The sequence below is a fragment of the Phocoena sinus genome, chromosome 11 (genome assembly GCF_008692025.1).
Source record: "Phocoena sinus isolate mPhoSin1 chromosome 11, mPhoSin1.pri, whole genome shotgun sequence".
In the NCBI taxonomy this organism is placed as follows: domain Eukaryota; kingdom Metazoa; phylum Chordata; class Mammalia; order Artiodactyla; family Phocoenidae; genus Phocoena; species Phocoena sinus.
In genome coordinates this window covers 80,727,255-80,745,142 of record NC_045773.1, presented here as the reverse complement: position 1 = coordinate 80,745,142, position 17,888 = coordinate 80,727,255, and the positions used below count along the sequence as shown (strand labels likewise).

At 52.8% G+C, this 17,888-nt stretch overlaps 3 protein-coding genes across 3 annotated transcripts; 2 read left to right on the top strand and 1 right to left on the bottom strand.

The window, feature by feature from the left end:
* Window positions 1–3,786: 3,786 nt before the first annotated feature.
* LTA (lymphotoxin alpha) lies at window positions 3,787–8,136 on the top strand. The gene is made up of 4 exons (XM_032649499.1): window positions 3,787–6,189; window positions 6,591–6,698; window positions 6,784–6,889; window positions 7,103–8,136. Exons 2-4 carry the CDS (start codon window positions 6,600–6,602, stop codon window positions 7,513–7,515), a joined length of 618 nt encoding a protein of 205 aa, XP_032505390.1. The 5' UTR covers window positions 3,787–6,189; window positions 6,591–6,599; the 3' UTR covers window positions 7,516–8,136.
* A 1,250-nt stretch (window positions 8,137–9,386) lies between these two features.
* TNF (tumor necrosis factor) lies at window positions 9,387–12,053 on the top strand. The gene is made up of 4 exons (XM_032649498.1): window positions 9,387–9,769; window positions 10,339–10,384; window positions 10,574–10,621; window positions 10,952–12,053. The coding sequence occupies exons 1-4, from the start codon at window positions 9,584–9,586 to the stop codon at window positions 11,371–11,373; spliced, it is 702 nt and encodes a 233-aa protein (XP_032505389.1). The 5' UTR covers window positions 9,387–9,583; the 3' UTR covers window positions 11,374–12,053.
* Window positions 12,054–13,924: 1,871 nt separating this feature from the next.
* Window positions 13,925–15,948, bottom strand: LTB (lymphotoxin beta). Its single transcript, XM_032649497.1, has 4 exons — window positions 15,728–15,948; window positions 15,256–15,307; window positions 14,984–15,058; window positions 13,925–14,563 (listed from the first exon to the last, which is right to left on the bottom strand). Exons 1-4 carry the CDS (start codon window positions 15,887–15,889, stop codon window positions 14,109–14,111), a joined length of 744 nt encoding a protein of 247 aa, XP_032505388.1. The 5' UTR covers window positions 15,890–15,948; the 3' UTR covers window positions 13,925–14,108.
* Between the last annotated feature and the right edge of the window lie 1,940 nt (window positions 15,949–17,888).

Genomic DNA, 17,888 nt, shown 5'->3' with positions numbered 1-17,888 from the left:
GGTGAATACTGAAGGTAACAGTATCATCTCTAGCTCAACCCACGAATTTTACAGTGAGGAAAATTTTACCAGTTCCCGAAAAAGTGGTTAGTTAGGGGGCTGGTCTCTTTTGAGACATCACACAGAAAAGGAGGGTGAGAGGTGGATGGACATTTAAGGGAGAAAGTCCAGGGAAGGCTTTTTATTTTCAAGAAATAAAGTTGAGTATGTAAAATGAAGGCGCATGAAAAGAGAAAGATACTGAAGACAAAAGAAAGGCGGGAAAGAGTATGGTAAAAATGGGCAAGTGGGAAAGAGTACAAAGAATCAGCCTTGGACAGGAGAAAGAGTCCTCTGAATCAAGAAGAAAGGAAAAAGGAAAGTGAAGGGAAAAGAAGGCAGTAAAGAGATCCACCTTGGATGGCCTTAAGTTCAATAAAAAGATGATAGCGTCACCAACTGAGAGTAAAGAGGTGAGGAGGCGTGGAGATTTAGAACATCACCTGCAGGAGAAGAACAAGGGAATCAACAAAGATTAGGGATCACTGCGGGCTTTCTGAGGTTAGATGGTCAGGATTAGTCATAGGCCTCTTATGAGGACATGACTCTCCTGCAATGCTTGGCAGCCTAGGAGAAAGACCCAAGAATGAGACCATTGAGTTTACCCAAATCAAGGTTTTCAAGATTTTCTTGATAGAATATCAGGAAGAGAATGAGAGATGAAGAAAAACTTATCTAGATACACAAGTTGTTAAGCACATGGTAGAGATGTTGGTGGAGAAGATTGTGCTGTGAAGACCAGAAGAATGTGGAAAATGCAAAAGGCATGGACTTCGAGAGAGGAGGAGGTCATCAATGATGCAGAGGGGAGAGAGGAGAACAGTGGCCTCTCTTCTGCCCACTCTCCTGCTCCTAGTGATGGGTGTGGAAGAAAGAGCAGCCTTCACCAAAGACAGAAGGAACATTATTAGGGAAAAGCCAGGTTTCAAAGTACCAGAGGAAGTTGCTTTCAAAAGTGAAATAGAGGATTTGAGGAGTTCCATAGAATACTGTGAAATGGATTGGTAGAAACATCCTTTGTTGGGTAGGGAATCGGATCCAGGGAGGTTAAATCCCAGTGAGAGTTCAGAAGGAAACTAAGTCTGGAGGATTTTGCTTCCGAAGCGAGAGGCTGCTGCTTCTGGAACTTAGGATGGGAGCTACACTGCATTTATCCTGAGGGAAAACAAACACTTTGAAGGCACCTTAGGGGGATGCGTAAGGTAAGGTATCTCTTCCAATTCCATGGCTCCCATTGTTGACTCTCTAGTTCTCACATTGCCTCTGAAATCTAGACTCATATATACGACTGCCAAGTGACATTTCTGGGCAAGGCTTGAATATTATCCAAGACTTGGATGTCTGTCCAATAGGTTTAAACTTAAATCCAAAATTGAACTTCTGGTTCTCCCATCCCATCAGAATCCTGCTTCTCTCCCAGTCTCCCCGTCTTCTACCCCACCACCATCCATCCAATCCATCATCTGGTCCTGTCAATTCTCCCCATGAAATATATCCCAATATATCCCAAATTTGTCTACTTCTCTCCATCTTCATGGTGGCCACCATCTTCTTCCCAGGATTACTGCAGTTGCCTCCTAACTGGTGTCTCTGCTTGCAGTGTTACCCACTACAGTCTAGTCTAAACACAGGAGCCACAATGATCTTTTAAAAATGTAAATCCGGGCCTCCCCGGTGGCGCAGTGGTTGAGAGTCCGCCTGCCGATGCAGGGGACACGGGTTCGTGCCCCGGTCCGGGAAGATCCTACATGCTGCGCAGTGGCTGCGCCTGTGAGCCATGGCCACTGAGCCTGCGCGTCTGGAGCCTGTTGTTCCGCAATGGGAGAGGCCACAACAGTGAGAGGCCCACGTATGCAAAAAAAAAAAAAATGTAAATCCAATCACCTCTACCTCAGACCTCCCTCCCTCCTCCCCCCATACCCACACAACATGTGCACACCCTGACACCCTCCAGAGCTTCCCATGGTTGAGTAAAATTCAGGTGCTTTACTCGTCCTTGCAGGTCCCTGCATGATCGGGCCCCTGCCCCTGCTCCCTGACCTCATCTCCCACCTCTCTCCCACCCTCTCTGCTCCAGCCACACTGGCCTCCTTTCTGTTCCTCAACACCCCCAGCTCATTTCCACCTTCCGGCCTTCGCAGTAGCTGTTCCCTTTACGTGGAATGATTCTCCCCCAGACCTTCACTTGGCCACTCTTGTCATTTGGGTCTCAGCTTAAAATGCCATTTACTCAGAAAGGACTTTCCTGACCACTGTGTCTAAAGTAGTTCCCTGCCACTCTTATCACATGGCCCTCTCTTATTTCCTCATAGCCCTACTAACTGCCTTCTTCTTCAGTGTGTTTCTTTTCTGCCTTCCCTCACTAGAGTGGAAGCTCCACAAGTGCAGGTACCTTGTCTGTCTATCCCTACTGCCTGGAACAGTGCCCAGCACATAGTAAGCTCCCAATAAAGACTTGTTAAATGGAGGCATGGATGAATAATGGGGAAAAGCAGGATAAAGCTCAACTTTAGGTTTGTGGTTCAAGTTGAACTTACATTTAGTCAGGTTGAACTATAGGGTTAAGAATGGGGATGAGTTAGTTCCAAGATTAGCTCTAGAAACAGGGCTGGGTTAGTTTACAGGATAAGTTTATTTGGGGGTTCATTTATTGAGATGTTTAGATTTGAGGTTAGGGTTGAGTTTGAGTTGTGATTTGGGTTGAGGTTAAATATGGGTTAGGATCAAAGTTGATATGTAATCCCACTTCAGGTTTTGAGGCTAGGTTCAAGTTTGAGACTATTGTCATTTCAGCCTTATTTGGAGGGCTCAGAGATTTCACTAGTTTCTCCACAGAGACCACTGTAGAAACTGTATATCCCTTGGTTTGGAGCACAAGACTCCAGTCATCACCCCTCCCACTCAGGGAAAGCCCCAGACCAACTGCTGGCCTCCTCAAGAAAGAAACTGAATTTCACACAACCTCCAAAACTGAGATTGAAACCAAGATTGGCCCATCTCAAGGAGCATCCTTCAGCACATTGCAAATGCCTGTGCCACGGAGCTTTGACCCAACTCTCACCCTTCATTCCCCTCTGTCTCTCATGTCTCCCCATCACTTGTCCTCATCTTCCCCTTTTTTTTCTTCAATGCCCCAGTCTCTCTCTCTGACCGAAGTTTCTCCGTTTCTCTCTATTTCTCACCGTTAATTGCAGCACCATTTTACATTTTAATATAGCCAAGTTCTCCTAGTCCATGGGCTCCTACCATTGGAGAGGCAGAAAGAGACAGCAGGAAGAAAAAGGGACTCCAGAGAATGAGGGACACAGAGGAAAGGAAAGGAGCAGGGACCAAGAGGGAGGCCAACAGTGACACAAGACACAGTGAGGTTAAAAGAAACAAGATGAAGCCAAGATAGAGACCAAGGTATTTAAAAGAGGCATCTGTGGCTACCCTTCTTCCGCCATCACGTCTGGTCAGCCACCAAGACCTGTAGATTTTGCCTAGAAACTCTCTCCTCCTCTTCGTTCTCCTGCTACTGCCTCGATTTAAATGCAGGCTCCTGTCACCTCCTTGCTGAGTTGTTGCAAACCCCCCAACTGTTCTCCACACTGCTGACTTCCCCTGCAGACCCCAACTCCCAACCCCCCCCAACTGTTCTCCACACTGCTGACTTCCCCTGCAGACCCCAACTCCCAACCCCCCCCAACTGTTCTCCACACTGCTGACTTCCCCTGCAGACCCCAACTCCCAACCCCCCCCAACTGTTCTCCACACTGCTGACTTCCCCTGCAGACCCCAACTCCCATTTCTCAATTCATTCTTCATGTAGCATCCGGACTCATGTTTTAAATATACCAATCTGGGTGGGTCCCTCTCTCGCTCAAAACTTTTGGTAGCTCCCCATCACAATTACAATGAAATCCAAACCTCTTTTCTTGGTTTTAAACCCCTCAGGATGTGGTCTCAGCTTACCTCCCAAGCCTCATCTCTGTTCCTTTTATGTGTGCTCACTTGCACAGGTTAGTGCACTTCATACTCTCTTTTACCTCCAGTCTTTGCACCTTCTATTCCCTCTATCAGGAATGCCCTTCACCATCTTTGCCTTGATACTAATGCCTGAATCACCTCTCCCCCAGGCCAAGTCTGATGGCTTTACTGTGGGCTACCATAAGTCCACTGTCACAGAACCCACACTAGTCTTTGAGCTCCCAGAGGTCAGGACGCTCAGTAAGTGTTTGTGAAATAGAGAGGAAGCTAAAGAGATGGAATGAAGGAATTCCCTGGTGGTCCAGCGGTTAGGACACCGCACTTTCAATGCCATGGCCCGGGTTCAATCCCTGGTCAGGAAACTAAGATCCTGCAAGCCACGAGGCACAGCCAAAAAAACCCAAAGAGATGGAATGAAAAGAAGTAATAGGTTAGACTAGGAAGGCATGAAAGGCAAAGTTGCAGGGCCTCAAGTAGCGGGGAGGAAAACAGAACTAGCTGATGCACACCCTGAATATCACTTATGTGCCACAGGACACCGAGACACCTCAGGAACTTTCTGCCCAGTGTGACAGAGGGAGGGCTTTAGTTTCCATCACCACCATCCTCAGCCCCAGCCCCTCCAAAAACCTCCAAATGAAAGCATAACGAGCTAGTAAGAGGAATAATAATATGTGAGGGGCCAGTTGTTATTTTCTCAATCTCACGAAATGTGACTAAAATCATCTTTAGAAACCTTGCTTTTTTTTTTAACCTGCAACCTGCAAGCTAAGTGAAAACTCCCTCACGTTCAAGAACATTCATATCAAGATTTTTCATACTACCCAAAAACTAGAAACGAACCAAATGCCCATTAACAGAAAAATAGATAAGTGAATTAGAGTATGTTCACACAACATCACATCACAATGAAATAAAAATCACTGATACACACAACAATATACACGAATCTCACAAACATAACGTCAAGAGAAAGAAGCCAAACACAGCTGAGTAGAGTCTGTGTGATTTCATGTATATGAGGCTCAAAAGCTGGAAGAACTAATCTATAGTTGTAGAGGTCAGAAAGTGGTTGGTTATCTTTGGAAGGTATGAACTGGGAGGGGGCACAAGAGAACCCTCTGGGGACCTAAAACTATGTTGAACTGGATGGTGGCTACATGGCTATAAACAGATGGAAAAGTTCATCAGGCTATACACTTAGGAGAAGTGCACCTCACTGTACCTGAGTTCTGCATCAATAGAAGGGGGAAATCCTTAATGATTTTACAACAGTGTATTGGCTTTACAAGTGCAGCTGCAAGACAAGTCCCTTTGCTGTCCCCACTCTGCCCTAGGTCACCACCCTTAAGCTCCACCTGTGTGGAATTCTGAAGCATCCCCTGTAGAGAACGTTAGCAATTGCCACATTCCTTGATCCTGGAATGTGTTTGTTTGGGGTTATATAAATCTGATCTGTGGAGCCCACCTGAGGCTGGGATGAGGTGGAGGGCATCCTTCAGCAGTGAGACAAGACCTCATCATACGTGAGTTCACGGCTCATCGTGAGCTGAATCTTCCAAACCAGAACACTTTTGAGAGTAAAAGGGGGTCCATGAATATTTCTACCAGGACAACAGGCATAACCCAGGATGTACCAGGCAGGAGGGTATATAATGGAACTTTTGATATGAAACCTTCCAGGCAAACTGGAAAATACACACACTGGGACAAGTGTGACTTGAGTCTCTGGGACAAGGACAGGGGTACAAGAGGAGGAAATGTGCACAGAGAGAAGCCTGTAACCAGCCAAGGGTGCAGAGGTGTTATACATAATTGCTCTTCAGGGAACCGGGCCTCCAGCCCACGCCCCAGCTGCTCCCCTTCTCCTCCTCCTCTGAATTTACTGTCCCTTCTCTGGAACTCCTAAGCCTGACCCCCACTCCCTGGCCCTCCCAGCCCACGGTTCCCCTGACCCCACTCCCTTTCCCAGAACTCAGTCGTCTGAGCCCCCAGCCTGCGGTTCTCTCCTAGGCCTCAGCCTTTCCTGCCTTCGACTGAAACAGCAGCATCTTCTAAGCCCTGGGGGCTTCCCCGGGCCCCAGCCCCGGCCTAGAACCCGCCCGCCGCCTGCCACGCTGCCACTGCCGCTTCCTCTATAAAGGGACCCAGGCGTCCCGGCCAAGGGGCCCCGCACAGCAGGTGAGACTCTCCCACCCCATCTCCTTGGGCTTTCCTGGCGGTGGACTCCTTCCCCCGGGGCGTTCAGTCCCTCCGACTGGGCTTCAGCCTCTCCTGCACCTCCTGCTTGGGCCTGGGCCTGGGCCTTGGTGGGTTTGGTTTTGGTTTGTTCCCCTCTCTCTGACTCTTTATCTGTCAATCTCTTTCTCTCTGTCTGTGTCACACAGTCTGATCCCTCTCTGTTCCCTTCTCATCTCTGTTCGTCTCTCTCTCTCTCTCCCCCTGCTCACCTGGGGTTTCCCTGACTGCATCTTGTCCCCTTCTCTGTCTGTCGCCCCGTCTCTCAGGGTGGCTGTCTCCACGGGCAGGAGGCCCGTCTTCCGCATCGTGCCCCGCCCCGCTCACTGTCTCTCTCCCTGCAGGTTCTCCCCATGACACCACCTGGACGTCTCTACCTCCTGAGGGTGTGCAGCACCCCCCTACTCCTCCTCCTTCTGGGACTGCTGCTGGCCCTGCCGCCCGAGGCCCAGGTGAGGCAGTAGGGCAATGGGGACTGTGTGGGCAGCCCAGCCTGACCTTGGGCCTGAGGACCTCTCTGACTCTGTCCTCCCCTAGGGGCTCTCTGGTGTTGGCCTCCCACCCTCAACTGCACAGCCTGCCCATCAGCACCCCCCGAGTCACTTCACCCGAGGCACCTTCAAACCTGCTGCTCACCTTGTTGGTAAACATTCACCTGCCCTCCTAGACATGTAGCCCCCAGCCCTCCTCCCATCCCCCTTCAGGGACCCAAGCATCCCCTCCAGCTCACCCCCACTCCCACTCCTTTCTGTCCTCCCAACCATCCCCCAGGAACTCAGTCCAGCACCTGCTTCCTCAGGGATTGAGACCTCTGACCCCCAGGTCCTTGACCGCCATCCCTTCTGGCTTTCCCTAGGAGATCCCAGCACCCAGGACTCACTGCGCTGGAGAGCAAACACGGATCGCGCCTTCCTCCGCCACGGCTTCTCTCTGAGCAACAATTCCCTCCTGGTCCCCACCAGTGGCCTCTACTTTGTCTACTCCCAGGTGGTCTTCTCTGGGGAAGGCTGCTTCCCCAAGGCCACCCCCACCCCTCTCTACCTGGCCCACGAGGTCCAGCTCTTCTCCTCCCAGTACCCATTCCACGTGCCTCTCCTCAGCGCTCAGAAGTCCGTGTGCCCAGGGCCACAGGGACCTTGGGTGCGCTCGGTGTACCAGGGGGCTGTGTTCCTGCTCACCCGGGGAGACCAGCTATCCACTCACACAGATGGCATCTCCCACCTGCTCCTCAGCCCCAGTAGCGTCTTCTTCGGAGCCTTCGCTCTATAGAAAAATCCAGAAAGAAAAAATTTGGTTTCAAGGCCTTCTCCCCATTTTGCCTCCATTCTGACCACTTCAGGGGTCACCACACCTCTCTTTTGACCATTCCATCAGTCTCAAGTCTTCCCCCGTTCTCGGCACCTGGAGCTTCCAAAGAAGGAACTCTAGGCGCCCCAGGGGACCACACCTTCCTGAACCACCCCGGATGCTCGGCTGAGGACTTCAAGCCTGCCTGGAAATGCCCACCCAGAGCCCTTTGTCTGCCCTGCCCGTCTAGGGGGCCTTGCCCTGGACATGGAAGGGGAGCTGACACATGAGGGAGCTTGAGTGGATGACTGGGGGCAGGGAGGGGGGTTATTTATGAAGGGAAAAAATTTTAAATTATTTATTTATGGAGGATGGAGAGAAGGGGGACGGCAGAAGAAAGAGATAATACACCCAAGAGATGAAGAGTGAGAGGGCGTGGGCACAAGGATGACCTAGCAAGAGAGAAAAAGAGTGGGTCTGAGGGACCAAGGGGCTCTGGAAGGAAGTGAAAGGCTCCTAAGAGCCAGCCATTGCCTGACTGGACACCCCACGAGGAGACGTCTGACCCTTGATGGAGCCCAATAAACCTCTTTTCTCTGAAATGCTGTCTGCCTGTATCTGTCTGTCTGGGAGGGGAGAATTCCCCAGATGTCTCTAAGGAATGGAGGGAGGACAGGAATCAGAGGGACAGAAGCTGTGGGCGTACAGAGAGGCCTAAGGGGCTCTGGTGAAATGTGGTGGCCTCGCAGGGGTGGGAGGAGATCAGAGGATAAGCTGAGAAGACAAAGGAAAGATGCAGGTCCGAGGTCTGGAGGAGTGGAGGTCAGGGAACCCCTGAGGAATGGGGGTGACAGGAGGCTTCTGAGGAGCAGTGACCACACTGAAGGGTGTTTGTTTGGGACTGTGGAGGAGCAGCGTGAGGCCCCCGGAAGACGTGGCCATGCCAGGGCCCTGAGGAATGGGAGAGCCTCCAAGGCTGGGGGACTGGAGAACCCAGGGGACGTTTCAGGAGACGCGGTCACATGCAGGGGCTCTGAGGGCCAGGGCTGTCTCCAGGAAACTGGAGGGAGCAGGGAGTTCTTTGCAGATACATGGCCACACACAGGGACTCTGAAGGGTGGGGTCTTCGTGCAAAAATTGGGGCATCACATGCCCTTGGAAGTCAAGACTGAAACCAGCACCAGAGTTTTGCTGAGTCCCGGGTCAGAGTGAAAGGAGAAGGCCTGCCGTGGTGGGGTTTGTGAATTCCCAGCGTTGCTTTCACTCCTCTGGGGCTGTCCCAGGCTTGTCCCTGCCATCCTCCCCAAGTCCTTGCAGAGCCTCAAGCTTCCCTTCCTCCAGCTCCTCTTGCCCCCGGGGACCGAAACACACATCTCGGGACCCAGCACAGCTTCCCCCAAGTTTTCTCTCCATTAAGGACTCAGCTTTCTGAAGCCCCTCCCATTTCTAGTTCTACCACTACCTGAGTCCGGTCTGGAAATCAGAAGGAAATAGGCCACAGAACTCATCCCCCAAAGAAATGGAAACAACGGGAACTGGGGGGCACGGGGAAATGGGGTCCAGCCTCCAGGGTCCTACATCTACAGCAGTAACTGGCCCAGGGAGCCCCCCTCAGAATCCGGGTGGGTAGGGTAGGAAGTATCCTTGATGCCTGGGTGTCCCCAACTTTCCAAACCCCCGCCCCCGTGATGGAGAAGAAACCGAGACAGAAGGTGTAGGACCCGCTACCGCTTCCTCCAGATGAGCTCATGGGTTTCTCCACCAAGGAAGTTTTCCGCTGGTTGAATGAGAGCCTTTCCCCGCCCTCCTCTCACCCCAGAGCGTATAAATGCAGCTGTTTGCACACCCAGCCAGCAGAAGCTCCCAGAGCGAGGACACCAGGGGACCAGCCAGGAGAGAGACAAGCAACTCCAGAGCCCCCTGGAAATAACCTCCCAGACCACACACCCCCACCCCGACAGGCAGCCAGACGACTTGCTCCCTCTAACACACCCAGCCACAGGGCTCTACCGTCTCCCAGCTGGACTTGAGCCCTTCAGAAGAAGACGCCATGAGCACTGAAAGCATGATCCGGGATGTGGAGCTGGCAGAGGAGGCGCTCTCCAAGACGGCAGGGGGCTCCCAGGGTTCCGGAAGGTGCTTGTGTCTCAGCCTCTTCTCCTTCCTCCTGGTCGCAGGAGGCACCACGCTCTTCTGCCTGCTGCACTTCGGGGTAATCGGCCCCCAGAGGGAAGAGGTGAGTCCCTGGCCAGCCTCGGCTCGTTCTTTCACCCAGAGAGAAATGGGAGAGAAAAGGGGCGAGATATGGGGTGGGGGAAAGAGGTGTGCTGATGGGGAGGCTTGGGGAGGAAAACAGTGGAGAAAGATGGGGAGGCAGGAGGAGACGTGGAGAGAGATGCGGGAAGAGAAGGAAGGATGGAGAAATAGGGTGCCTGGCACATGGGCGACGCTCTCTAAATATTTGTCGAATGAATGAATGAGTAAGCAGGGATTCAGATATAAAGAGAAATGTGTAGACAGATAAGGGGTATGGGTAGAAAGATGGGGAAGAAAACAAGTCATCTGGATAAAGATGGTGAGACAGAAGGAGATATACCAGGTATGAAAGAGAGATAGGAAAGATGAAGCTAAGGGTGTCTGGCACACGGCAGGAACTCAATGAATGAGCTGTTAAATGGATTATGGATGAATGGGGAGAGAAAACGAGACGCATCGGTGCAGAGAGTACAAGCTAGAGAAGCCGCCGGCTGTTTCTCCTTCAGGGGTGACTTGCTTTGATACTAATCCTCCTTCTTCTCCCAACAGTTCCCAACTGGCTACTCCATCATCAGCCCTCTGGCTCAGACACTCAGTAAGTGTCTCCAAAACCTCTCTCCTAATTCTGGGCTTGGGTGGGCGTAGGGGTTGGTCCTGGGATGGAAGCAGTAGGGGAAATTTAGAGTTTGGGTTTGGGGGGAGGAGGAAAGGAGGTCAAAGTAGTGGGATATTTTCTGGGAAGTTTAAGGGTCTCTCACCTTCTTCTTTTCTCTTTCCTCTTCAGGATCATCTTCTAAAACCTCAAGTAACAAGCCCGTAGCCCATGTTGTAGGTAAGAGTTCTGAGGATGTGTCTGGGGGATGAAGAAGCAGATGGGATGGGGAGGGGTAGGATTTGGCAGCTGAAGCCAGGCTGAGGGTAGACAGACCTTGGAGACAGGGTGAGAAGGACTCACTGAGCTCAAGGGGAGGGTGGAGGATACTTAGAACTTGAAGGGGATACTCAGAGCCTCATGGCCAGATGGGACGTGGGAAGACAGACAGAGGGGACAGGAACCGGATGTGGCGGGTGGGGTGGGCAGAACTTGAGGGCCAGGATGTGGAGAGTGGAACTGACAGGGTCACAATGACTCACCCCTCCCTCTTTTTCTCCCTCCCTCCAGCCAACCTCAGTGCTCAGGGGCAGCTCCGGTGGCTGAACACATATGCCAACACCCTCCTGGCCAACAGCGTGAAGCTGGAAGACAACCAGCTGGTGGTGCCGACGGACGGGCTGTACCTCATCTACTCCCAGGTCCTCTTCAGGGGCCAAGGCTGCCCTTCCACCCACTTGTTCCTCACCCACACCATCAGCCGCATCGCTGTCTCCTACCAGACCAAGGTCAACCTCCTCTCTGCCATCAAGAGCCCTTGCCAGAGGGAGACGCCAGAGGGGGCTGAGGCCAAGCCCTGGTATGAGCCCATCTACCAGGGAGGGGTCTTCCAGCTGGAGAAGGGTGATCGACTCAGTGCTGAGATCAACCTGCCCGACTACCTGGACTTTGCTGAGTCTGGGCAGGTCTACTTTGGGATCATTGCCCTGTGAGGGAGCAGGACATCCATCCTATCCCACCTCAATTACTTTATTATTTACTCCTTCAGACCCGCTCATCCCCTTCTGGTTTAGAAAGAGAATTAGGGACTCAGGGCTGGGCTCCAAGCTTAAAACTTTAAACAACAGCAACACTTAGAAATCAGGGATGCAGTGCCTGGACAATGGGGCACTGACCACCACCAAGAATTGGAACTGGGTCTTCTGGAACTCACTGGGGTCCTTGCGTTTGGATTCCTGGATGCAACCTGGGACACCCAGAATGTGGGGGCCAGGGGACCTTGGGTTCTGACTGGAACACTTCAGAACATTCCTTGAGAAGATCTCACCCAGAACTTGACATGAGTGGACTTCAGGCCTCCCTTTCTTCCAATGTTTCCAGACTTCCCTGAGATGGGGAGCCCAGCCACACCCCAACAGGGCCAGCTCCCTCTATTTATGTTTGCACTTGTGATTATTTATTATTTATTTATTATTTATTTATTTACTAATGAATGTATTTATTCAGGAGGTCAAGGTGTCCTGGGAGATCCAATGTAGGGGCTGCCTTGGCTCAGATGTGTTTTCTGTGAAAACGGAGCTGAACTGTAGGTCGTTCCCACCCTGCCTCCTGGTCTCTGTGCCTCCTTTTGCTTATGTTTTTAAAAAATATTTATCTGATCAGGTTGCCTAAATAATGCTGATTTGGTGACTGACTTGTCGCTACATCACTGAACCTCTGCTCCCCAGGGGAGTCGTGTCTGTAACCGCCCTACTGGTCAGTGGCGAGAAATAAAGTGTGCTTAGAAAAGAAATATGGCCTCTTTCTGGGACTTAATTCTTCATTGGCCTCTCCTTTGGGGTGAGCCGTGGCTCCTGAAGTTCTTTCTCCACAGGGCTTATGATCCCTGCACCTCACCCCTTGGACTGCTGGGGCTCAGGAGACCCTACATAAAACAAAGCCCCACTGAATATACCCCTCCCCCAAGAAAGGAACCTGAACTTAATTAGCTCGCCCTCAGGGGACTGGAATTTCCAACTCTGGGAATTCCTATCCAAGTGGGGGAAATCCCGCAACTCAGATGAGATTTCCGGCTGTTGCCGCCTGAGCGAAAGACCCGGGGAGCGGCCAAATTCTCAGGTACCTGAATCACAGCCAAGGGACTTCCAGGCAGTCAGGCACCTGGGCTCCAAACCGCCTGATCCCGCCCCACGCTCCTCCCCCTGCCAGCCCAGTCCTAACTGTGCAACCTGAACCAGTCGCTGAACCTTGTCTATCAAAAAGAAGTAGGAACGCCCACCGCACACGGGGCCCCCTGAGAACAGAAGACCTAAACTCTTCACAACAGAGCAGCTAGCGGAGCACTCGGTGAATTCTGGCTTTCTCCCTTTTCCCAGCCCCCGGTCTTCTACCCGCCTCCATCTCTCAGTGGATGGAATTGAAGAGGAAGAAGAAAATAAAAAACAAGGAATAAGATGTAGGTGAAGGACCCACCGCCCCCATGCCGGCTTGGTCTCCCTGATTTTCCTGGCGAATGATGAGGAGAGGGATGGGAGGTGGGTGAAGTGGAAAGAGAAATGCATTCCTCCCCTCCGGGAAGGCTCTTCTGGACACAGAGTCAAAGACAAATATGGAGTCAGAAATGAAGACTCAGAGAGTGGCAGCCCTCACTGGGCTCTGAAGTTGGGCTTTCCTTCCTGCTAGGGTTGCCAGGCAGGGGGAAAACTGTGCCGTGTGCCACAGAGGTGGGGTGACCCGCTGGGGTAACCTAGATAGAGCCTTGGATCCTCCTCCAGCTCGGGGCTGAAAGTCGGTCATGGGGTGAAGAGGCTGCTGTTACTCACTCTGGGGCCCTGACACTTGCCCACTCATGGAAAGGGGACCTGAAGTGTGACTGAGGGGTGAGGACCTTCCATCCCACCCTGGACAGGGCCAGGTGACATCAGTTTTTCCTCCTCCCCAGGTTCTCCCTGGTGTCCTCGGGCACTATCCCCACCCCATCTCTCTTTCTCAGCCACCCTCCCAACTCCTTCAGCCTCCTCCCTTCATGCCCGGGTCCCCACCCCCACTCTCCTGCTCCCCGAGCTGTGGGTCTTCCCCTGGAGAAGAGTCGACTGAGGTTAACAGGGCCTTCAGGCAGCTAGCAGGGCAGAAACGCTGTCCCCTCAGTGCTTCATTATCAGCCCTATTCGGGTTTACTCTGCTGGCTGGGCCTTTCTGAGTGGTACTTGCCTTCTCCGGTAATGACCCCTGTCACTACTGGGAGGGACCCAAGAGAGAAGAGTGCAGTGTTGAGTCTGTGGGGACCATGTGGCCTTGAGAATCAGGACGCTTGGAGATGCTTTGGGGTTTGTGGAGAGCCCTTTCCTTCTACCCTCTAAATGGGCTAATGCTGGGGCAAGACCATTCAGAGGCAGGGGTGGGTGGGACCCACAGATCCCCATCCCAGGGAACAGAGGCCATGCCAGGTGTTATGAATTGTTTCAAGCGACCAGAAAAATACAGAGACTATTTAACCAACATTTGTGTACCCGCCCTGAATGAAGACACGTTAGCATCTCAGCATCTGTACGGGCAGCACTAAAGCGTTACATTCTTTATTTTCACCAGGCTCAAAATCAGTTTCCAAACAGTCTTCTACATTTTCGCCACGGCCATGGGGTCCCTGGTGTCTGGGTCCCCAATATCTAGGCTGATTCGTTCACATACTCCCACCATGCAGTAGTCGTTTTAGGGACGCGGGTAGCCCTCACCCCACCATCACCGCCCCAAAGAAGGTCTTTCCTCTCCTGTAGTCCACCATATCGGGGTGACTGATATTGACGTACACTCTCTCGCCCCTCCGGAGCTGCACCAGACCGCCGAACCCCACGCTCGTGTACCAGAGAGGCCCGTACTCGTGCCTCTGGGCGGGGTCCAAGACCGGGCTCACGGTCTCCGCGCCCTCGAGCAGTAGCTCGGGACTCCCCGATCCATAGGCGCCCCCCGCCCGGTACAGCCGACTGAGCAGCGTGACGGAGCGGTCCAGGGGGTCCCCGCCGGGAGGGGGCGCCCGGCCCCGGTAGCCGACGTGACAGTAGAGGTAATAGAGGCCATCCTGCGGGAGGGCCAGCCCCTCGGCGCCCGAGAACTGCGTCCCGCTCCTCAGAAACGCCTCTTCTTTCTTCGCCTCCCAGCCTAGCCCCTGCCCCGTGGTCCAAGCGCCTGCGGAGAAACGGGCCAGTTGGCTCTCGGAAATCCGATCCTGAAAGGAGTGATCCAGGCCTGGGACTTCTGGGAGGGTGGGCCTGAGGGACAGTTGGGGCTTTTAACCCACTGCAGGAGTCCAGCCGGGCTGGGGGAGCGGAGTGATGGCGCTCTCTCTGCAATGAGTACGAGTTGGGACTGAGGGCACCTGGGTGTGCTGTACAGAGCGCTGTGGTGGGGAGATCCAGGCCGGGTTTTGACTCCTCCGGCGGAGGGGGAAAGCGAGAAGCTAGAATGCTGGACGAGCAGAAGAGTGCGTACTATAGCAGCGGTGAAGCAGGTGGGCTACCCAGCACGGCAGTAACAGAGCAAAGGGACTCTAACTGTGGGCGAGCAGAACTGGCACCCTTGGACTCTTCAGGTCTATGAGATCCTTACCAATGAGGTGGGCAGCCGGGAGCCTGGGGCTGAGATCTGTTTCTGCCTCCTCCTCCACCGGCAACTCCCGGGACTCTGAAAGGGGCGAAGAGTCCACGGTTGGGGGCAGGGCAGCCACCCACGTGTAGTCACCTTGAGAGGACAAGGCGCCAGGGCCCAGGGATGGGGCACCTGGATTCCTGGAGGAAGAGAGTATCTGGGGATGCTGATGGATGGGAGCTGGGAGTCCCTGAGGGGCAGAAGCAGGGGAGGGGGAGATGGTCGGCTCTTACCAAATCGCTGATGGGCCTGTGCTTGGGCGCCTGGGTCAGCGGTCCCTGTTACCTGAGTGGGTGGGGTCACAGGGCCCAGAGTTCAGTCTTAGCTGATGCCAACCCCACCCCTCCCATTCCCAACATAGATGCAAGCTCCAGACTTGGGGTTTCTCCCACCAGCCCCAGCCTCAAAACACACCTCCCTGGAATGGAGAATAAGTAAGGCATCTGTACTTGGGCAGAGAGACAGAGGCCCAAGTATGTCTTGGGAAGAGGAGAAGAGACATACAGACAACCAGAAAGGGGCTTGGTGACATCAGGGCACAACAGCATCACAGGAACGTGGAAAGAGGACCAGCAAAGAGACAGAGGAGACATCCCCACTGGGGGATAGCCAAGCCAGCTGAGCAGGAAGAGGCAAGAGGCACAGCCAGAGGTGAGGGAGCGGCAGCAATATACGGCCCTTGGAGGATTTGTGGCAGCCACTCACCAGTCCTCCCTGCTCCTGGGGCACCAAGGCCAGCACAGCCAGAACAGTGATAGGCACAGCCAGCAGGAGGGTCACCAGGGAAGTGGCTCCTGCGACAGCCAGCAGGAGGCATCCCTTCCCCTGGGGCCGCCTACCCCGGCACTCCAGCCCCAGTGCTCCCATTGAGACTGAGCCAGGGCCAGGGCAGGGGGGCTTTCATACCTCAGGGGTGGGGCCACCCCCTCCCTGTAGACCCACACACCTGGCTGGGACTTTCCGAACACCCCTGCTCCCCTCACCCTGCTTCCTGTTTACCCAGAGCTAGGGTGGGGCAGCTGGATGCCTGGGTTCTCTGAACTGGGGAGGGAGCTGGGGTGAAGAGACAGGCATTCAGGGTAGAGCTGGAGGGGGCCTTAGAGATCTTCTGACTCAGTGGGAAGGGAAACTGAGGCCCAGAGAGGGAAACTAGCTTGCAGAAAGTCAGGCAGCTGCAATGAGAACACAGAACTCCAGATTGCTAGTGTGGTCTGCATTCTTCTTCTTTTTTTTAAATTAATTAATTGATTGATTGATTGATTTTGGCTGCACTGGGTCTTCTTTGCTGCGCAGGCTTTCTCTAGTTGCGGCGAGCAGGGGCTACTCTTCGTTGCGGTGCACGGGCTTCTCATTGCAGTGGCTTCTCTTGTTGCGGAGAACGGGATCTGGGCACGCGGGCTTCAGTAGTTGTGGCACGCAGGCTCGCAGGCTCTAGAGCGCAGGCTCAGTAGTTGTGGCACACAGGCTTAGTTGCTCTGCAGCATGTGGGATCTTCCCGGACCAGGCATTGAACCGGTGTCCCCTGCATTGGCAGGTGGATTCTTAACCACTGTGCCACCAGGGAAGTCCCTGGTCTGCATTCTTCTGCACCCCAGAGGTGGGTGCTGGAGGGAGGGCTGCATCCATATCCCTGAGGACAAGGGCTGGAATAGGAGGACCAGAACTGGAATATTCAGGGATGGATGTCTAGGTTCCAAAGAAGAACCTGTCCCCACACTGGACTGACCTCCTCCTCCCATTCCCTTGCGCTCTCCAAGCCCCCAGAGCTAGGTGAGAAAGGCAGAGTTAAGCCAGTCCACGGTGATGGCAGCTGAAGAGGGCCTCAGCCTCACCACTGACTATTAACTCACTGAGGAGGGATGGAAATAGAGCATGACCTCCCTCGCTACACAGAGTGTAGACAGAAGAGCGATGAGGCATCCACCCCCAAAGAGCTTCACAGTCTAGAATGGCTCCATCCGTTTAGTAGACGCTGACTAAGTGTTAAGTGAAGAAAGGAAAAAAGGATGAATGAGAAGCAAAGCAAAGCAGTAAGGACCAAATGACTGGTGTAGTCGGCAGAGCAGTAGAGGTTGAAGGGAGGAGAAACCAGGTCAAGAAAGTTGGAGGTGGTCCCAGATCATGTCCCCTTCTTGATATCTCTGTGTGGTCAGGTAATAATAATAACAACATAGCTAATATCCAGATAGCATTTGGTATGTGCCTGCCACTAATCTACACACTTTATATATAATAATGCTCTTTCTTTCTTCCTTCCTTTTTCTTTCTTTCCTTCCTTCCTTCTTTCTTTCTTTTTCTTTCTTTCTCTCCTTCTTTCTTCCTTCCTTCCTTTCTTTTTGGCCACACGGCGTGGCATGCGGGATCTTAGTTCCCCAACCAGGGATCAAACCCGTGCCCCCTGCAGTGGAAGCGTGGATTCTTAACCACTGGACCTCCAGGGAAGTCCTATAATAATGCTTTTAATCCTGATAAAAACTCTTAAGAGGGGAGCTTCCCTGATGATGCAGTGGTTAACAATCACGGGCTCTGCGACAAGAGAAGCCACCAAAAAAAAAAAAAAAAAAAAAAGAGAAGCCACCACATTGAGAAGCCGGTGCACTGCAATGAAGAGTAGCCCCCACTCGCCGCAACCAGAGAAAACCCACGCACAGCAAAGGAGACCCAACGCAGCCAAAAATAAATAAATAAAATAAATAAATTTATTTCAAAAAACCCCAAAAAACTCTAAGAGGAAACTGAGGCACAGAAAAGTTAAAGAACTTGTGGAAGGTCACACAGTAGTAGCAGAGACAGGATTTGAACCCAGGCAGTCTGGCTCCATACCGTTAACCACAAGACAGTTTAAAAACTGAGTACTGACTTCAGA

Excerpts from the sequence above, each read along its gene's own strand:
- LTA (XM_032649499.1), top strand. The coding sequence starts at position 6,600 with ATGACACCACCTGGACGTCTCTACCTCCTGAGGGTGTGCAGCACCCCC. Across the intron at positions 6,699-6,783 it reads CCCTGCCGCCCGAGGCCCAG|GGGCTCTCTGGTGTTGGCCT; the intron begins GTGAGGCAGTAG and ends GTCCTCCCCTAG. Across the intron at positions 6,890-7,102 it reads ACCTGCTGCTCACCTTGTTG|GAGATCCCAGCACCCAGGAC; the intron begins GTAAACATTCAC and ends GGCTTTCCCTAG.
- TNF (XM_032649498.1), top strand. The coding sequence starts at position 9,584 with ATGAGCACTGAAAGCATGATCCGGGATGTGGAGCTGGCAGAGGAGGCG. Across the intron at positions 9,770-10,338 it reads TCGGCCCCCAGAGGGAAGAG|TTCCCAACTGGCTACTCCAT; the intron begins GTGAGTCCCTGG and ends TTCTCCCAACAG. Across the intron at positions 10,385-10,573 it reads CCCTCTGGCTCAGACACTCA|GATCATCTTCTAAAACCTCA; the intron begins GTAAGTGTCTCC and ends TTTCCTCTTCAG.
- LTB (XM_032649497.1), bottom strand. The coding sequence starts at position 15,889 with ATGGGAGCACTGGGGCTGGAGTGCCGGGGTAGGCGGCCCCAGGGGAAG. Across the intron at positions 15,308-15,727 it reads CCCAGGAGCAGGGAGGACTG|GTAACAGGGACCGCTGACCC; the intron begins GTGAGTGGCTGC and ends CCACCCACTCAG. Across the intron at positions 14,564-14,983 it reads CCCGGCTGCCCACCTCATTG|GCGCTTGGACCACGGGGCAG; the intron begins GTAAGGATCTCA and ends GTTTCTCCGCAG.